This window comes from Clarias gariepinus, chromosome 23, assembly GCF_024256425.1.
Source record: "Clarias gariepinus isolate MV-2021 ecotype Netherlands chromosome 23, CGAR_prim_01v2, whole genome shotgun sequence".
Lineage (NCBI taxonomy): Eukaryota > Metazoa > Chordata > Actinopteri > Siluriformes > Clariidae > Clarias > Clarias gariepinus.
Window position 1 is genome coordinate 17,098,771 of NC_071122.1, and position 18,698 is coordinate 17,117,468.

General features: G+C 40.1%; 1 protein-coding gene across 2 annotated transcripts in view; it reads right to left on the reverse strand.

The window, feature by feature from the left end:
- Nucleotides 1-1,687: 1,687 nt before the first annotated feature.
- The window catches only part of lrrn2 (leucine rich repeat neuronal 2), a 55,105-nt gene continuing 38,094 nt past the window's right edge, over nucleotides 1,688-18,698 (reverse strand). For both annotated transcript variants that reach the window (XM_053483664.1, XM_053483665.1), the window contains exon 2: nucleotides 1,688-4,185. In XM_053483664.1, the coding sequence (XP_053339639.1) occupies nucleotides 1,803-3,941 (2,139 nt within the window). In that variant the 5' untranslated portion in view covers nucleotides 3,942-4,185 and the 3' untranslated portion in view covers nucleotides 1,688-1,802. The remainder of the gene's footprint in view (nucleotides 4,186-18,698) is intronic.

Consider the following 18,698-nt stretch of genomic DNA (forward strand, 5'->3'; position numbering starts at 1 on the left):
GCTATGCTATACTAGATGGGTGCGGCTGACAAGAGAAGCATTACCTACCTCGGGCTCTTCTCTGTGAGATCTTTAAAAAGCTATGAGCTATTCTGCAAATGAATATTTATGCTCATTATAATTGAAAGTAAAATTGCTCCAGGAACAATTTCAGTGACACACAACGGCATGAGCAACTCCAACCCACTATGCTGACTTTGTATAAGTTTGAATTAAAGCTTTCAGTTGCACTTGATTGTAGATGATCTCAAACTGTGACCAATTAATCAAGACACTGACATCAGTCTAAAATGGTTTAATAATACCTCAAAATAGAATTTAACACACAGCCTTCTAAATAATTTTTGAAAAGGGAGCTGAACATTGACAGGAAATTCAGGGTGATTTAGTGTATGTACAGATTTGAGGTCATAGAAAGTAAAAGCCAATGAATTATATCAAATGGAAAAGAAATAATAGGGCAAGAGAGACAGTTTTAGTTAGAGCAAGAAATTCTGAAACATAGGGACACATCAACTACAAACTGACAAAAAAACTCAAACAAAACATTAGACCATAAATGACACTGTAGAAAATGAGGTTCCCCATAGTAGAGAAGCGAGAGGTCACAATCTTAGTGCTGACGATCCTGTTAACAAATGACGTTTTCTTTCCGTTTTCCTTTTTGTCAATTCGTGGTCCCTGACTAAAAAAAGTCAGATGACGATTTTGAATCCTCCGTGTTAGTGTTTTCCTGATTAGCAGTATCCAGTCTGTCCTTTGATTCACCTTTTTTCTTCGTTCATTTTTCGTTCAATATTTCATTTAATTTGTTGTACATAGCATGTTGTCAAGCACGAATACCCCTCAAAGTGTCCTGGGGTGGTTCCTTCTGTCCCCATCCATACAGTGTATGAAGCTGGCACAATGAAGCTGTTCAGGGCTGAAAGTCACTTTTGGCAGATCGCTTTTAGATGTACGGTATTGATCGAGAAAAAAAAAAAGAAATCTATAGCCAAACAGAGCCCCGATTAGCACATAATTGTCTCAACAATTAAAAAGACAAACACACACACACACACCCACACCCACACACACACACACACACAGAGACAAAGATACCTCTTGATACCTTGGACTTCATGTTGTGTGCTGAATATGGCCCATAATATCAAAGAGAAGTACTGAATGTACATTTATGCAACATATTAAAAATACCTTTCTGTATTTTACATATTCTTTCAGTACCTTTGCTTAGACCTTTTTATTTGAAAAATTCATATTATTTTAAAAAATAAAAAGTAACATTTAATTCTTAAACAACTCACACCAGAATAACATGAGTCTTTGAAAAAAAAATCAGTTTCCTCCTAAATTGTGACAAAATCAAGAGGCTTGGAATGTCTTTCACAGAATGTCTTTGCCGACCTGTCAACTCCGTCAACAGCAGTATGAAAAATATGTGACTATTTTATATCACCTTGCAACTTTCATGTAATGTTCATGCTCATCTCCTTACAATCAATTACAACTGGCACTAACTCCTCTGTTTTCTCAGTATATATCGTTTGTGATTATATGTAAAATGCTTGCACTGTACATACTGTAATATGGAGTGTATCTTTTCCATTATAAAATAAATAAAAATGAAATCTTTTATGACATTGTATTTATAATAGGGGCAATTGTATTCTTGCAACAACAAAAAAAAAAAATCTGTGGTTTATTCTTTATCTTGATTGTGAGCTGTAATTTGAGAAGCTTTACAAATTTTGTACGATTTCTTTGACATGTTCCCTTTGAGCTGTTGTACATGGTGTGTCTTAAAATGCCTCTTTTGCAGGACCCGGGACCTCTTGCGCTGGTTTAGCATCACTGAGCACATTTCCACTGCCCTCTGAGAGTTTATCTTTGTACTGCTGAAGTGAATCTGGAGCCATGAAAGCCTTTGCTTCCTGGGTCACAATGATGGAATGGGGCTTCTCAAACTCCTTCCAGTCATAAAGTGTTCTCCCCTGACAAGTTTTGGCTGCCAATAGGATGAGGAAAAATGCTGACACACCCAATAGGAATACTGGAGTCATATCTGCTGAAGGAACTAGTAGAAGCACCTCTTTAGTCCTGAGATGGACACAAGAGGTGTCATTTGGCCCCATATGAAGACAAACCTTGTAATGGGTCCCTGGTTGGAGGCGAGTTAAGTTGAAGCCCCTAGTGCCAGCTAGTATTCTAGTACTATGCTTGTGGTGGTCTTCCAGGCTTCCGTTGGCTGTCCAAGAGATTCGGGCAGCAGGAATGTTATGCCCAGTGTGCCAGGTCAGTAAAGCATATCGTTCTTTGACAGCGTGGACCTCAAGGCTGTCTTCATTTCTTTGATCATTTGTTATTCGAGCTATGCCAGATCCTTCCACTTTTAGTGTTAGACTTTTTGTGTCAGCCCCAACTAGATTTTGTGCAACACAAGTGTAGAAACCAGCTTCCTCCTGGGTGACTCCATATATTTCCAAAGTGCCCTCTGTTAAAACCTGGTAACGACCAAACCTTGTTGACGGGGTTAATCTCAAACCTTTAGGAATGACCCAGTAAATGCTGGGTTCTGGTTCTGCTAGTGCTCGGCAATGAAGGGCTATGTTGTCTCCATATTTCACTTCAATGTAGGAAGGAAACATGCTTGGGGCAATCAAAGGAAGGCAGCTATCTGCCATCTCCCTGAAGGAGACTTCTTTCACTTTCCTTGCTTTTAACTCTGGAGGCTCTGAGCAGAATGTGGACTGTGGTTCAATAAAACGAACTGGCTTGTCATCTTCTGCCCCCACCCAGCGAATAAGGCAGTCACAACGAATGGGGTTGGTGTGCAGACTGATCTCTTGTAAGCTCGGCAGAGACTGCACAGTATGACGATGCAGAGCACTCAATGCATTACTGTTGAGCATCAAGCTCTCCATGCGTGGTAACTTCTGAAAAGCTTGGGGGTGAATATATGACAATCGTGGATTGTTTGTGATTTCCAGTTTTGTCAGCTCAGGAAGGTTTTCTATTGCCGAATGCTCAATAGACACCAGATCCTCCATGTTGTTCAAACCGAGTTCCTTCAGATGAAGCATATTCCTGAAGTCCCCTTTCTGCACCAGCTGAATTGGGTTTTTGTTAAGGTCTAGAAATTTTAATCCAGGTAGCTTCTGCAGTGCCTCTTTTGGGACTTTAGTCAAGTTGTTGTCATAGAAGCTAATACTTTCCAGGTTCAGAAGTCCTTCTAGAGCACGCTCTGAGATCTCACGTAAGCCCATACCTGCCAGGACCAGACTGCGCAAGGATCCAAGAGGTTTAAAGTTGAGATCTTGGATAGTGTCCACTGGATTTCCTCCTGTCATGAGTACTTCAAGTTGAGGCAAAGCATGAAACCAACGCCTGTCAATTATCATTAGGTGGTTAGAGTTAAGATGAAGCCTTAAAAGGTTCCCTAAACCTTTAAAAGCACCGGGGGAAATACTTCTCAGCCTATTATGATTTAGATACAATTCCTGAAGGTTAGGCAGTCCAGAGAAAGCTGCTTCAGGCAGGTGCCTAAGCTGATTCTCTTCCATGTGTAGGCTTAGAAGAACTGGCAGGCCAGTGATTCTCAAGTTACGGGTGCTGATGAAACTGTTGTGGGAGAGATCCAGCTCAGTTAGATTGGTGAGACCCTTGAGTTCACTTTGGTCCACTGAACTGATGAGGTTGCTCTGCAGCCTTAGTGTTTGTGTCTCTGGAGGGAGGGATGTGGGCAACTGGGTGAGGAGTAGGTCATTACAGTCAACAGTTGGAGCCTCTCTATACATAGACTGAGGAGAATACCAAGGTTTGATCTGGCATACACACTGGTGAGGACATGGTACCTTCCAGGGGATTGAGTGAATAACCAAGGAGCTGGCAAGCCCAAACAGAAGGTGAATATGCACGAAAACCATTGTAATCACACTCATTTTTATAAGAAAAGGTTGGTTAGTTGGTTATCACTGCATAAATTTCACTTGGTGTTTGCAAAGGTTTGGTCTCCAAAATTAACCTTCTTGTGTTTCATCTTTTCTGCTCTTCTAGATTTAGCAAATAATGACTTGATTTGATGTTCTGAAGGAGGACACACTAAGATGGGTTTGGGTCTCTTCTCACTCTCTTGTTTCTACATCCTTGTCCAATGGAGCTTTCAGGATCTCTTCAGAGGCACACCTGACAAAGAGAGAACAAATGCAAATATAGATCACTTTTCATGATCCTTTCATAAAATCACACATATCAAATCTTTCAATTGTTAGTGCTAGCTTTCTAGTTCACAATTATTGCATGAGGTGGGATGTTATTAACTATAATTTTTATTTAATTTGCAGTTTCAAAGGCAATTCTCTCCTGGCTAAAATTCAATATCTTTTTCAGTATCATAACACCTTACCAAATCTTCAGCTTGTAAATCCCTCAATGATGAGCTCTAAATTAGTTCAGGGAAATGACAGCAAACTCTGACTAAATTCCTACTCCCAACTGCCAATCACATTTGTGGAAATTTAAAGCGATAAAAGCTCCTGTTAATTATTGCAGTATACCATCCGGGCCTTGGTAACCATGGTGTGGTCTCATATCAAAGCTGCCCAAGATGCACACTGTGCTCACATACTGTATATCGTAGCTCAACAATTTACAATATAATTTTCAAAGAATACTTTTTAGCTGAAATGACACCAAAAGCAGTCAAATTTGTTCTTATATAAAAGACAAGGATATAGATTTCTTTCTTTCTTTGCCAGAAAGAAAATCTGTTTATTTGTTGGTGAAAATTAGGTGTGTTTTTTCACTCATAGGTGCCCAGATATCACTGCACTGCAGCTAAGTGGCAGATTGGCAAAGGCTCTTTACTTGCCCTGATTATTGCATCCAGCACCCTCCCCCTCTTTCTCTTCCTCCTGGCTTGCTGATCCATCCTTCTTCTGAATGCCCAATTACTCCTAATGTACTCCCTGTCTCCCTTCTCCAGTTCACCAGAGAGCTACCTGATGGCTCTGAGACCATTTGTTCTCCAACCCACACACACACACACACACACACAAGCTAGAAGCAACAGCATGATCTTGAGCTATCAACACGTCACCACTTCCAGCTAGCAGAGTGCACACTGTGCCACAAAGCTCGTTTACAAAGTGTCAGCTTTACAGGCAGAAGCTTGGCCCCCATGATGCACTCCGTCAATCCATTCTGACTGCCTGGGCTGTGTACCAATGATCCCACACCTGTGTGATAATAAGGCGTGAGGGTGCATTGAGCACTTTTGATGAATGCAGATGTTGTGCCTTGTGCGTGTGTGTGTATGTGTGTGCACGCTTAGGCAGAAGCCCACACCTCCAGTTTTTAATCTTGCTTTCAAAATGTCACCAGTAAATTTCCCACTGTAATTAGGCTGGAAAGAAATGGACTTAATATGTTCCCTGATGATGTGGCTGTATGTTGATAAATGAATAAATCGGTTCTTAACAAACTTAAAACAGTTGATGCTTATATGTAGGACTAAGCATAGTTTCTTCTTTACATATATATATATTTTTTGAAGGTTAGCCAGAATAGCCTTAAGCAACCTGTAGGTGGATATACACAGTGATCAGTCATAACATTACAAAGCAAAACATAATGCTCAGTATTGTGTAAGTTCCCCTTGTGCCACCTGGGCAGCACTGGTCTCCTGGGGCATGATGCCACAAGATCTGTGGGGGTGTGTTTTGCTGTCTGGCTCCAAGACAATAGCAGCACACTCTTTGGGTGCTGTGGATTGTGGGGTGTGGCCTCAGATGATCCGGATTTGTTTGTCCGGTGTATACCATTGATGCTTGACCAGATAATCTCTGGTCTGAAGAGTTTGGAGGCCAGGTCACTTACTTGGACACTTTGCCAACTGTGATGCACTGGGTGTCTGCTGCCTTGTCTGGTGGCCAGCATTGACTTTTTCAGTAATTTGTGCTTTTGTGGGATCGGACCAGTCAGGCTGACTTTTGATTCCCGAGGTCGTGGGTGACCCTTGGGTCCCAATGATCCTGTCATCAGTTTACTGCTATATAATTGATAGTCAATGTTAATGTGTTAAAGGATATGTGGTAATGTTATGGCTGATTGTTGCATATTTGTACAGTACTACTTAAATTAATCTTTCTGTGACAAAGAAAAGACCTGTTAACAGTTTTTGAGTGACCAACAGGAAAGTGTTCACACTATCATCTGAATCCCAAATTTGAGTCCTGATAATGCCACCACATCTATATCTTTTCAGTCACAGCAACACTAGCTACATGAATGTCTGTGCACACATGCATTCAAATATGGTTCGATAGCACTTTTCTCTGCATGTGTTACACCACTTTTTGACACAACATGACGAGCAGTTTAAACAAGGTAATAGACTTGGTTGACGTACCTCGGAGGAAGCACCATGTGCACCCATTGTATAATACAGTATAAGTATGACTGGTGGCTGCCCAAAGATTAAATTTGGGATTATGCTTTACATTTTATTTTATCTGTGTAATTGGAAATGATGCAGAATGCGATAATTTTGCAGTTGTATTGAAATATGTAAAATGAAAGGTAAACGATCTAAGCTATATAAAACATATTAGAGGTTATAAGCCTAATTTATATATGTATATCAGATTTTTTAAAGTTGTAAGGAAAAAAGTAAGAGATGAGAGAATAAAAAGAGATGTTCATTTGAGATTATAACTGACAGCCACTTCGGTTCTGGAGCAGAATAATGACCAAGAATGCCACTCGTTCATAATAGTATTCTTTTCTATACAATAGCTCCTGTAGTTGGTTAGATTTTCCCCTTTTGCAGACAATGAGTGCACATTATTACAGGTCATGTTCTATATACTGTACTAACTAGAAAAACTAGAAAACTGTCTAGTCTCATCTTATACAGAATGCTAAGATAATCTTGTACTTATCTTCTTTTATTAAGGACTGAAAGTTATGTGAGTCTATTACATGAACACCACTGGACCAAATCAAGGTTATGAACTCATATCAGTCAGGAAAGTTATACAGCCATGTGTAAAAGTATATCCAAGTTTTTTGGTTTCTGTGTGTAAAAGCATCACAAATATGATCTGATCATAGCAAAATGTGTGCAATTATTTATTTAGCAGGAAAGAAAAATAATTGCAGGAAATAATAAGTACCCTCTTAGTGATTCTACAGGATTTAAGAGGGTACATTGCAGCCAGGTGCTGCTAATTATCAGCCCTTGATTAACTGAACTGCATTCAGGTGTGGGGTTAACGCAATGCCCAGAGGGAAATACATAAGAGAGAAGCAACTGTTGCTGCACATGAATCAAAGGGTTTATAAAACCAATTCCAAACATTATACACTAAGAAAGATTATCCACAAGTGAAAAGAATTCAAGACAGTTGCCAATCTTCCCAGGAGTGGGCGTCCTAGCACATTCACCCCAAGGTCAGACCGTGCAATGCTCAGAGAGCTACTACCACAAATGTCTTCAGTCAGAAAAAAACATGGAAGCACGACTAAAGTAAGCAAAATTGCACCACAACATTTCTGGAACAAAGTCACATGGACAGATGCCTAGCGCCATTTTAAGCAAAAGCCAAACAGCATTTCAGCATAAAAACCTCATACCCACTGTCAAGCACAGCGGTTGGGGGGTTGATGATTTGGGGTTGTTTTGCAGCCACATGACCTGGGCACCTTGCAGTCATTGAGTCAACTATGAACTCCCCTGTATAACCGAGTATTCTAGAGGTAAATGTGAGGCCATCTGTCTGACAGCTTGGCCGAAACTGGGTCATGCAACAGGACAACGATCAGAAGCACACTACTGAATCTACATCAAAATGGCTGAAAGATAAACAAATCATGGTTTTGAAATACTTCATTAAAGTCCAGACATCAACCCAACAGTAATGCTGTGGCGGGAAATTAAGAGAGCTTTGTACATACAAATTCCCCAAAAACCTCAATGAACTGATGCAATGTTGTGAAGAAGGATGGACCAAAATGATGTGAGAGAATGAGAAAGTCATACAGGAAATGATTACTTCACTACGTCATAAGTGGGGGTTGTACTTTTGTGATTTTAGTTTAATAAATAATGGCACAGAGAAAAAAGGTTGTACTGTAATACTAAGAGCGGCCATGATCAGATTGATTTGATCATGTTTTACAGCTATATTACTAAAACAAGACAACAGCTCATTTTAATGTAAATTCTGAAGACTTTCAACCAGCCATTTTCAGTGAAACAAAGTGTACAGTACAACACAGATTCTTAGAGAGCTGAATTGACTAGCATTCATATTTCATGAAATGTGGCTTGAGGTTATAAAATAAAAGGGAATACTTGAATCAATGTGGAATCCATAAATTGTTATGGTTTTGAAATGAAAGGTTGTTAGCAGTCTTTCCCCCCTCTGGTGCTTTCAAAAAGGAATGTGTTGTGATGCGAGCAAGCGCAAAGGGTTTAATTAATAGCTAAAAGTTCAAAGAGCTCGTTTTTAAAAGCATATTAATAGATATGAAGTAGATAAAATTCATGGTCATCTTTTCCAAGTGAGGAACATTTTTGTCATTTATCACAGAAACCCCCTGCAAATGTTTAAATAATAATTCAGCTTTATGTTAAATATAGATTCAACTCATATTCTGCCTGGTTGGGTTTTCCACTGACCAAGGAGAACATTTATACTCCATGCACACAGACACAAGGTGGGAATCGACCCTGGACCCTGGTGGTGCTAGGTGACAGTGTTAACCACTAAGCCACTCTTTACAACTATGGTGAGCAGGTACGGTATAGACTACCAAAAAACAACTCTTTACAGTCATAGTGAACAGAACAGAACAGCATCCTTAAATGTGTTAACCTCCTTATTGGCTCAAACCAGGCTGACCATTCACCTCTGCACATTTCTCTCAGGAGGCCTTCTGCTCACAGGATTTTTTTCTTCCCTTTTCACACTATCCTGTGTACATTATAAAGTCAAAAGCCTATTGTTAGAAGATCTACAGTCTGAAATTCTCAAACCACCCCATCTGTATCCAACAACCATGCCACAGTAAATGACAGAGAGAATAATTCTTCCTGTGTTTAACGAAATTTTAAATCAACCTCCTGACCTGTATTTGCATGTTGTTGTTGTTGTTGTTTTTTGCATTGCGCTGCTGCTACATGACTGGATTTTAAAATAAGTAGATTCTGATCTGTTTCTCCAGCTGTAAAGCTTCTCTTTGCTCTCAATTACTTATGACCCTAATTGATTTCACATTGACCTCTGCAGCGGCATCTGACAACGCCGTCTCTCTGTCTTCCTTTTCTCCACTTCGTCTCATCATGGAATCCCACCTGTGCTCAAACTTGTTGTGCACTTACAGTGATTTTACACAGGGAGCAGCGAGCCAGGGCTGATGGTCTGTTAAACGCTATTGACTCAATTCTGTAATGGACTATAATGGACAATTGTTTTTTGTTTTTCTTTGCATACTCCTCCCCTGACACCGCTCTAGTAAACATACTCACATGCTTGCTTAAGGCCTGAGGTGAGATTGTAATAACACACTGCTAACACTTGGGACAAAGAAGCCGGTATTAACTAATAAACAACTAAAAATCACCTAAAGCTCTAATGGCTTTAAGGTTGATGGTGATGTGTCCTCAAAAAACCTAAATCAAACATTACAGGCTAGCTTTGATGTGTTATAACTATGAGAATGTAGAATTGCATTTTATCTGACATGGGCTGAGATATATATATATATTTTTTCAATTGTGTTCACTGTTATCATTTCATGTATATGGAATTTCCATACATCCATCTAGAAACCTCTGTAGTCCAACTGTGGAGACCAATGGTGACCATGCAGGGTGACAGTGCTAACCACTAAGCCAATGTGTCGCTATAAAGAATTTACTTGGAAATTTACATGACCAAATATATATCTGGGTTTACATACCTATATCCTGCATTTGTTGATGAATATTGATGAATCCTTATTCTCAAACTCATATTCTTTACAGTTCTCTCTTTCTCTCTCTCAGAAGAAGCAAATATGTTTTTTCCCTACTTTTAATGTGCTTTGCTGCTCTGTGCCCTGTTGTTATTTACTGTACTTTAGATGCCAAATATACCTTCTCTCAGTTGTATGGGAGACAAGCTGTCTATGCCCTAAGCTTCTGATTATAGACGCATAATTAAATGAGACACTCTGCCAGACGGATTATCAGCATTTGGGAGGAGAAGGGTTCTACTGTAAATGTGCATCAAAATCTGTTCTGACCAAGCTTTATAAGACTTTATGTCCTCTTCTCATTTCTGTGATTTAAAAAAGAGTCAGTTTAACTCATAAAAAAAATGGTTCTGCAAGAGAGCTGAAAGTTAAAGGTTTTAACAAGTACAAGAATCATGCTCCGAATAATCATGAGGCTGTACACTCATAATGACCTTAAGAAATTTTGGTTATGTATTTGTTGACTTACTGTGAGTAGGTCCTTAATATAATTTGCCATCTGTGGTGTCACTGGGATTGCCAAATATTTACTGATTACAAAATCTGCAAATATCCAATAAAGTATTCAGTAAAGATCAAAAATTACCGTTTGGTTAATTTAGCTTGTATGAAAGCTGTATGACTTTCACCTTGTAGCTCATTTAAATGTGGAACATCAAACTATAAATAGAGGCCAAAATGTAGATTATTAAAAAAGCAAATTGGTCGAATAATATCACTGGTTTACAGATGTTGTAAGTGCAGGTGACAGCCAGACAAGCAGGAACTAGAAGATGATCTAACACCCTGAGTCTGATAAGTCAATATGTAGCGATTATGTATTTTTCCATTTCAGTGACTTGACAGGTTGCAACAGATCAGTGCATATGTACACATATCTAACCAAAAAATAAAATGCACACAATAAGGACATAGATGAAGGTCAAACAAAGGTGCACATTTTGTACATCCAAAGTATTCACAACTGTATGCAGTCCCCCATATTTAAGAAACCATAGAGAGGTGGACAGTTGGTCAGCTGTCATAAAATCATTATCATTAACATTGTAAAGCAATTACAAATCTAACAAAATCTTCAAGGGGTACAAATATGGGATTTGCGACTGGTGTTGGTATTATGTGTGTTACTGTACATACTATGTCATGATGTCATCACTGTAAACATCTGATCATACACTGGCTGCTGAAAGCCATCAATTGGATTTTAAGCAAACACTTAAGCAAAGACCCTTTGATGAAATAATTACTGTAGTGATTAACATGTTTCAGCTGCCAACACTTCTTATAATTATCATGTGTACAGTGAGTAGTTCCGTGTTTCTTTTCATTTTTTTCCTGCTACAAGCAAAGAAAACAACTAAAGAGGCTCCTGAAATGACTGGACCTACTATCCAATCCATTATTAAAACGTTAAGCTCAATTAAATGTTTAGTAAAGTTGCGTAAAAGAAAACTGTCTATAGAAATCATATTTAGTAATTGGTAAGAAAAACAACAACAATCTGATGAGAACTCATATTATCACGACTAAACAGCTGTGTGGCCATAAGAAAACCACTTTGGGAAAAAAAATTGAGAAAAAAGGCTTTAACTTGGAAGGACCATGAAGATTTGACTGATCTTTGGAGCATTGGAGAAAGATCATGTGGTCTGATGAGTCAAGATAGACCCTATTTCAGAGCGATGTGTGTATCAGGCACTGTATGTATATGGCTAAAAATATATATTAAATGAACTACTGGAATGAGAAAACTGCTGTTATAAGTCACACACTTTTACAGAAACTAAATTTATTTGTAAATTTGTTTCGTACCCTCTGGCCAGTAATACAGCTTGTGCACTGAGGTGTTGCAATAGCAATCAACAGAAAGGTCATTGGGTGTGCTTTTATATAATGAGGTCTAGGTGGAACAATTCTTTATCAGGTCACCTTTAAAATGCACTTAATTCAACACTTAGGACACTGTGAGAAAGGAGAGCAGTTTCTTATGTATCTATATTGCAATGAATCTTTTTATTATTATAATTATTAAAATTATTATTATTATTATTATTATTATTATTCGTTTGCATTACAATTACCAGAATTTCTGTAGTCCTATGGTGTGATTGCTAAAATAGATCATAGGGCATTTCTTAAAAAAAAAATCCAACACATTACTCACTGTCACAGTACAGTACTGTCTCTGTATTCTCTTTAGCAGCATGGTCTTACACTTACAAATTTGAAACTATTACTAGGGATTAGTTTCCATGTTCTCTCTTATTACCTCATTTGTATAAAAGGGAATGGAAATTGTAAATTGTATATTATTCAGTAGAGTGACTTTAATACATGAAGAACAAATGAGTAAAACCACACAGAGATGATGGTGGTGGTACACTTACAGACGACATCAGTCTATTTATGTGCCTGTCTGCCTGTATAGGATTTGTGCTAGATTAAAGTGTGGCTTTGGGGATTTGTGCTCATTCAGCCACAAGAGCATTAGTTAGGTTAATGTTTGGTGAGGAGGTCTGGGCTGCAGTTGATGTTCCATTGTATGCCAAAGGTGATTGGTTCTTCTGAAGTCAGGGTTCTGTGTAGGATGGTCTTGTTCTTTCATGGGCCTTGCTTTGTGCATAGCACAATAGTGTTGCTTATTTAGGTCTCTAAGTTCTAATGCGGCAATTGTATTTTTCTAACTTTATACAAAAAAAACCCTACATACACCCCCCAGGGACTTTATTACCATAAAGGAACCATAGACATGGACATGGAACCATATTCGGGGGACATGGAACCATACTCTGGGGACATGGAACCATATAAGGCTGCGTCATACAGCGTCCGGAAGGCGGTGAAAGAGGCGAAGCAGCGCTACGGGAGGAAACTAGAGTCACAACTCCAACAGAGTGACTCAAGGAGCCTGTGGCAGGGATTAAGAACAATAACGGATTATAAAGCACCAACATCCGGTATGATGAACGCAGACGTGTCTCTGGCAGACGAGCTGAACACTTTCTATGCTCGCTTCGAGGCTGCAGCTAAAGACACTAGCGATGCTAATGCTAGCGGCGCTAACGGCTGCAGACAGGAAGTCACTGCCAGCACCGGAAACGCGTTCATCATCTCAGAGCATGACGTGAGGTGAGCCTTCAAGAGAGTGAACACCAGGAAAGCAGCAGGACCAGACGGCATCTTAGGCCATATTCTCAGAGACCAGCTAGCACCTGTGTTCACTGAGATATTTAACATCTCTTTATCTCAGTCGGTGATCCCCACATGCTTCAAAGAGTCCATCATTGTTCCTGTCCCAAAGAAACCTCATCCTGCTTCCCTCAATGATTATCGCCCTGTAGCTCTCACCTCAGTGGTGATGAAGTGCTTTGAACGCCTGGTCGGAGACTTCATCATTTCTTCACTACCAGACACACTAGACCCACTACAGTTCGCTTATCGTACAAACCGTTCCACGGACGATGCAATCTCTCATCTCCTCCATACATCTCTCACTCACCTGGACACTCGGAGGGGGAATTATGTGAAAATGCTCTTCATCGACTACAGTTCTGCATTTAATACCATAATTCCCTCCACACTTACCACCAAGCTGGAGCACCTGGGACTCAGCTCATCAATGTGTCAGTGGATCTCCAATTTTCTGACTGGCAGACCACAGGCAGTAAGGATGGGCGGACATGTCTCAGCCTCCCTCACTCTCAGCACTGGAGCCCCCCAGGGTTGTGTTCTGAGCCCCCTGCTGTACTCTCTGTACACCCACGACTGCGTGGCCACTACCAGCTCCACCACATTCATCAAGTTCGCTGACGACACTGTTGTGGTGGGCCTGCTCACGAACAACGATGAGACGGCCTACCTGGAGGAGGTTGGAAATCTGGAGAACTGGTGCCAGAGAAACAATCTCCTCCTGAACATCAGTAAGACAAAGGAGCTGATAGTGGACTTTAGTACAAAGCAGGTGAGGAACTACCAAATCCCCTTTATCAACAGGAGCCCAGTGGAGAGAGTGGACAGCTTCAGATACCTCGGTGTTCACATCACGCAGGACCTGGCATGGTCCTGTCACATCAACACTGTGGTAAAAAAGGCCCGGCAGCGTCTCTACCACCTCAGACGCTTGAGAGACTTTAGACTGCCCTCCAAGGTGCTCAGGAATTTCTACTCCTGCACCATAGAGAGCATCCTGACGGGAAATATCACGACCTGGTTCGGGAACAGCACCATGCAGGACAGACGAGCTCTACAGAGGGTGGTGCGATCAGCTGAGCGCATCATCCGCATCGAGCTCCCTGACCTGCACTCAATCTACAGCAAGCGGTGCTTGACCAAGGCCAGGAAGATCGTGAAGGACCTCAGCCACCCCAATAACGGACCGTTTACTCTGTTGCGGTCTGGGAAGCGATTCCGCTCCTTGAAGGCCAACACAGAGAGACTGAGGAGGAGCTTCTTCCCGCAGGCGATAAGGTCTCTCAACCACAACCACACCACTATGCAGAACTAACAATCTTTTCATCTTTTTCATAATTGATCAAATCTATCAATCTTCTTACATCCATGAACACTATGGACAATTACATGCTCACCTTCCTTCATATATACACTACATGTCGTACGTTTACATCCTGGACCATTGCACAAAGACACTTTAATAACTTTGCACACCTACCTTCACAACTACACTACATTTTACAGTTTTACGTTTACATCCTGGACCAGTGCACAAAGACACTTTAATAACCTCTGCACAAAGTCACTTTGTTCTATGCATATTTGCACACACAGCACATTATATTTCAATTTGTACAGTAGATTTCTATTTTTGCACATCATATTTCTATTTTTATTTTTAGTTCTATTTTTTCCTAGCACATTTCTATTTTTATTTTCTATTTTTATTTTTAGTTCTATTTTTCCTAGTTTAATTAATTTTTTTATTTAATTTCTATCGTATTTCTTTTATTCATATTTATTTCTTATTTGTAAACCTTAATTCTCTTCTAGGGTCAATGACAGTCGTATAATGCATTTCACTACATTTCGTACTGTGTATGTTTGTGTATGTGACAAATAAAATTTGAATTTGAATTTGAATTTATTAGCTACATTTTGCTTGTACTTGGTTGAATTGCTTTTTGTATTCAGAACTACCTTAATTCCTCATGGCACAGATTCAACAAGGTGTTGGAAACTTTCCTTAGAGATTATGGTGCATATTGACATGTTGGCATGTTATCCTGTATTCATAATGGAATGGAAATTATCAGCAACAAAACTCGGGTAGGTTGTGGCATTTACACAATGGTCAACTGGTGCTAAGGGGCCCGAAGTGTGCCAAGAAAATATCCCCTACATCATTACACCTTTGAGAGAAAGGCAGGATGGATCCATGCTTTCATGTTGTTTATGCCAGATTCGGACCGGGCCATCCAAATGCTTTAGGAGAAATCAAGACTTATTAGACAAGGAAACATCTTCTATTGTTTACTTTTGGTAAGACCATGCGTTTCTAGACTCAGTTTCTTGTTCTTAGATGGCAGGAGTGGCACCCGGTGTGGTCTTCTGCTGCTGTAGCCCATCTGCTTCAAGGTTCAACGTGGTGTGCATTCACAGCTGCTCTTCAGCATAACCCCGGGTGTAACGAGATGTGATTTGAGCCACTGTTGCCTTTCTATCAGCTCACGCCAGTCTGGTCATTCTCCTTTGACCTCTGGCATCAACAAGGCATTTTTTCCCCCAGAGAACTGCCACTCACTAGATTTTTTTCAGATTTTAAGACTATTCTCTGTGAATACTAGAGGTGGTATTGCGCTTCAAAGCTGGAATTGCACAAGTGCCTTCGAGTAAACATAACATCATGTGAAAAATATATGAAATAAAAAAATACAAAACCACATTTAAAAATTATCATAAAAAATACGTTAATCATGTTGTGTGAATCACACGGAAAAAAAAAACGAAACGAAAAAAATAAGGTTAAAACGAAACGCATGCACTACACCCGAAAAGTCCACATGTGAAAAATGAAGTTGTCGACATGTGCACATTCCTCATATTCTAACCAATTTGCTCTTACGTAAAGTTGTTATGGCTGTTTTTCTTCCATGTAGACGTGCCGAGTAGAACTGAGTGCTTTACTGGCTCCACCAAATGGATGCTTGTAAATCAAAGTGACATGGCAGAACACATATCTGTCGCAACTTATGGATCAGGACACTTTATTATCATTTGCATTAGGAATAGACAGTCTGCGCAGGCAGCAGCCTAGATGACAGCGACATGATGACATAGCCATCCATTTTGTTTTGCATACATGTAAATACACTAAATATGTGTGATAGATATGAACTTCATTTATTCTGATTAACTATTCCTTTTGTCCTGCTGCTACTGCAGCACCCTCACCACCTCTTTGTCCCAGGAGAGTCGCTGTATATTACGCTCACCTTCTCAAAGTATATTGACCTTTATAATAATTGGATGGGTCCTGCGGCATGAGCGCACGGGGAATTGATGGCAGCTTGTCAGAGAGAAGAAAAAAGGCTGAGGATTATATAATTATATATGCTCTTCACAGTTTGAAAGGCGCCATAATCATATCCATTAGCAGATTGCCTTTTGTTGTAGTTTAAAAGCATTGTGTCCTATGCAAAAATAAGTTGCCATATTCCTCTTGTTTTCTTTTTCTTACACACACTCTCTCTCTCTCTCACACACACACGCACGCTCACAGTGAGCCTCTGCATAGCTGCCGTCATTTGTTCCTTGGAAGGAGCTATTGCAGTGGTTGCTGCAGAGTTGCCATGGTGATCTGCCTCCGTGTTTCACAAGGTCAGTAGGAAAGTTGAGAGAGCTCTGCTGTTTTCTCATACATACTCACAGTGATCACGCACTACCATATGGCTAAATGGGTTTTTGTTTTTGGTCGTCCTGCCCTGCAATTTTAATGGATGGGGAGAGATTATGTAACATGCCTTTCTTTTGTATTTCTCATTTATTTTATATTGCCCATGATAATAATAAAAATAATAAAATGGATCATGCAGTTGTGTGGGCTTCTATCTAAAAAATGTTTTAAACTTTTTATACGCCGTGTGTGTAATATTTGTTACAGCGCCTTGCTTATTTATTTAACCTCTTTTTTTTAACTTTTTTTTTTTGCAGTGTTATATAGATGATTGCAAACATACCATTCCCAGAAGGCATGTTTAGAAGGTTTGTGGACACCTGACCATTATGCTATAATTTAAATGAATAAAAACATCATTCCTGACTAGGTGTAGAAAAGCTCATAAATTGTGCCCAGCAACAACTGCACCACGGTCACCTACTTTATTGCTAGAAAGTGAAATAAAAGCAAGTTGATCTGAGTCATCATCATAGTCAGAAATAGTATACATAAAGTAAGGGTATGAATCAGCCATGCAGGTTTCAACCTCTGCACAACTGTGGATGAACGTAGAAATCCACGCTCATCGTCTATACCGCTTTATCCCGTGTACAGCGTTGCGTAGGGTGTGTGTGTGGGGGGGGGGGGGGGTGTTTGGGGGCTGGGGGACCTAGAGTCTATCCCAGGCACGAGACAAGGTACACCCTGGATGGGGTGCCAGTCTATCCCAGCCAATTTGGGGAAAGCCAATTAGCCTAATCTGCATGTCTTTGGACTGTGGGGGTTTGACCCACCAAGCACAAGGAGAACATGCAAACTCAATGCACACAGAGGCGGGAATTGAACCCGTACCCTAAAGGTGCAAGGCGACAGTGCTAACTACTAAGCCACCATGTCGTCCGTGGAACAAAACAAACAAACAAACAAACAAACAAACAAACAAAAAACACTTGACTTAAATACTGATTAGTTTTTTAGCACAGTTAGTTTAACTTATTTACACATTATGTACAGTATGCCTGTGACATACAGTAAAAATCTGTGTTGTCTACGCCATTTTCCCCCTTAAGCTCTCGTGTCTTTCCTTCGCCATATGTATTCATGCTTTGCCTCATTAGATTTTTTCCCTTCCTTTCTCTTGGCAAGTCGTTGCGTTTTTTTTTAGATGTATTTTGCTAAGTACTGCCAGTCAGTTGCTGAGCAAGCTACATTTCTCCACATTGTTTTACAGTTTTTGTGCTTCTCTTCCCCTGAATACAAAATCATTTATTCAATGCCTTTGTATTCCATGCTTGTGACTGTACATAATACTTAAGAGTAAACCAGAACACATTATACATCTTGAGTAAGTCTCAGGAAAATCCGCTTTCAGATTCTCTCATGAGGTTCCCATATCTATGCTGGGAAGTAAGCTTTCCTCACTCTCAGTCCTCGCCAGTAGCAAACAAATGCGGAGCAGGTAATATCTATTGCTAATGGAAGGAATGCAGCAAATTAACCACAAGCACATTACGTGGCAACCCATTTCGCAGCACAGTTAGACAGCCGTGCTGAATGGCACCATTAACAATCTTTCACAGTTGCTGACATTTTCCGTTCGTTAGCAAGCCAGACAGAAATGTCTTTCGGCTTCCCTAGGAACTACCGACCGTGGTTTTCAAGTCTTTCAAATCTGACCCCTGCTGGTCAAATGCCTCACTGCAAGAAGGTACAACTTGAGAGTGACCTTCTATCATACCTTCCTCAATAATACTGACACTGGCTTGCCTGTGGAACCGGTATTCATCTT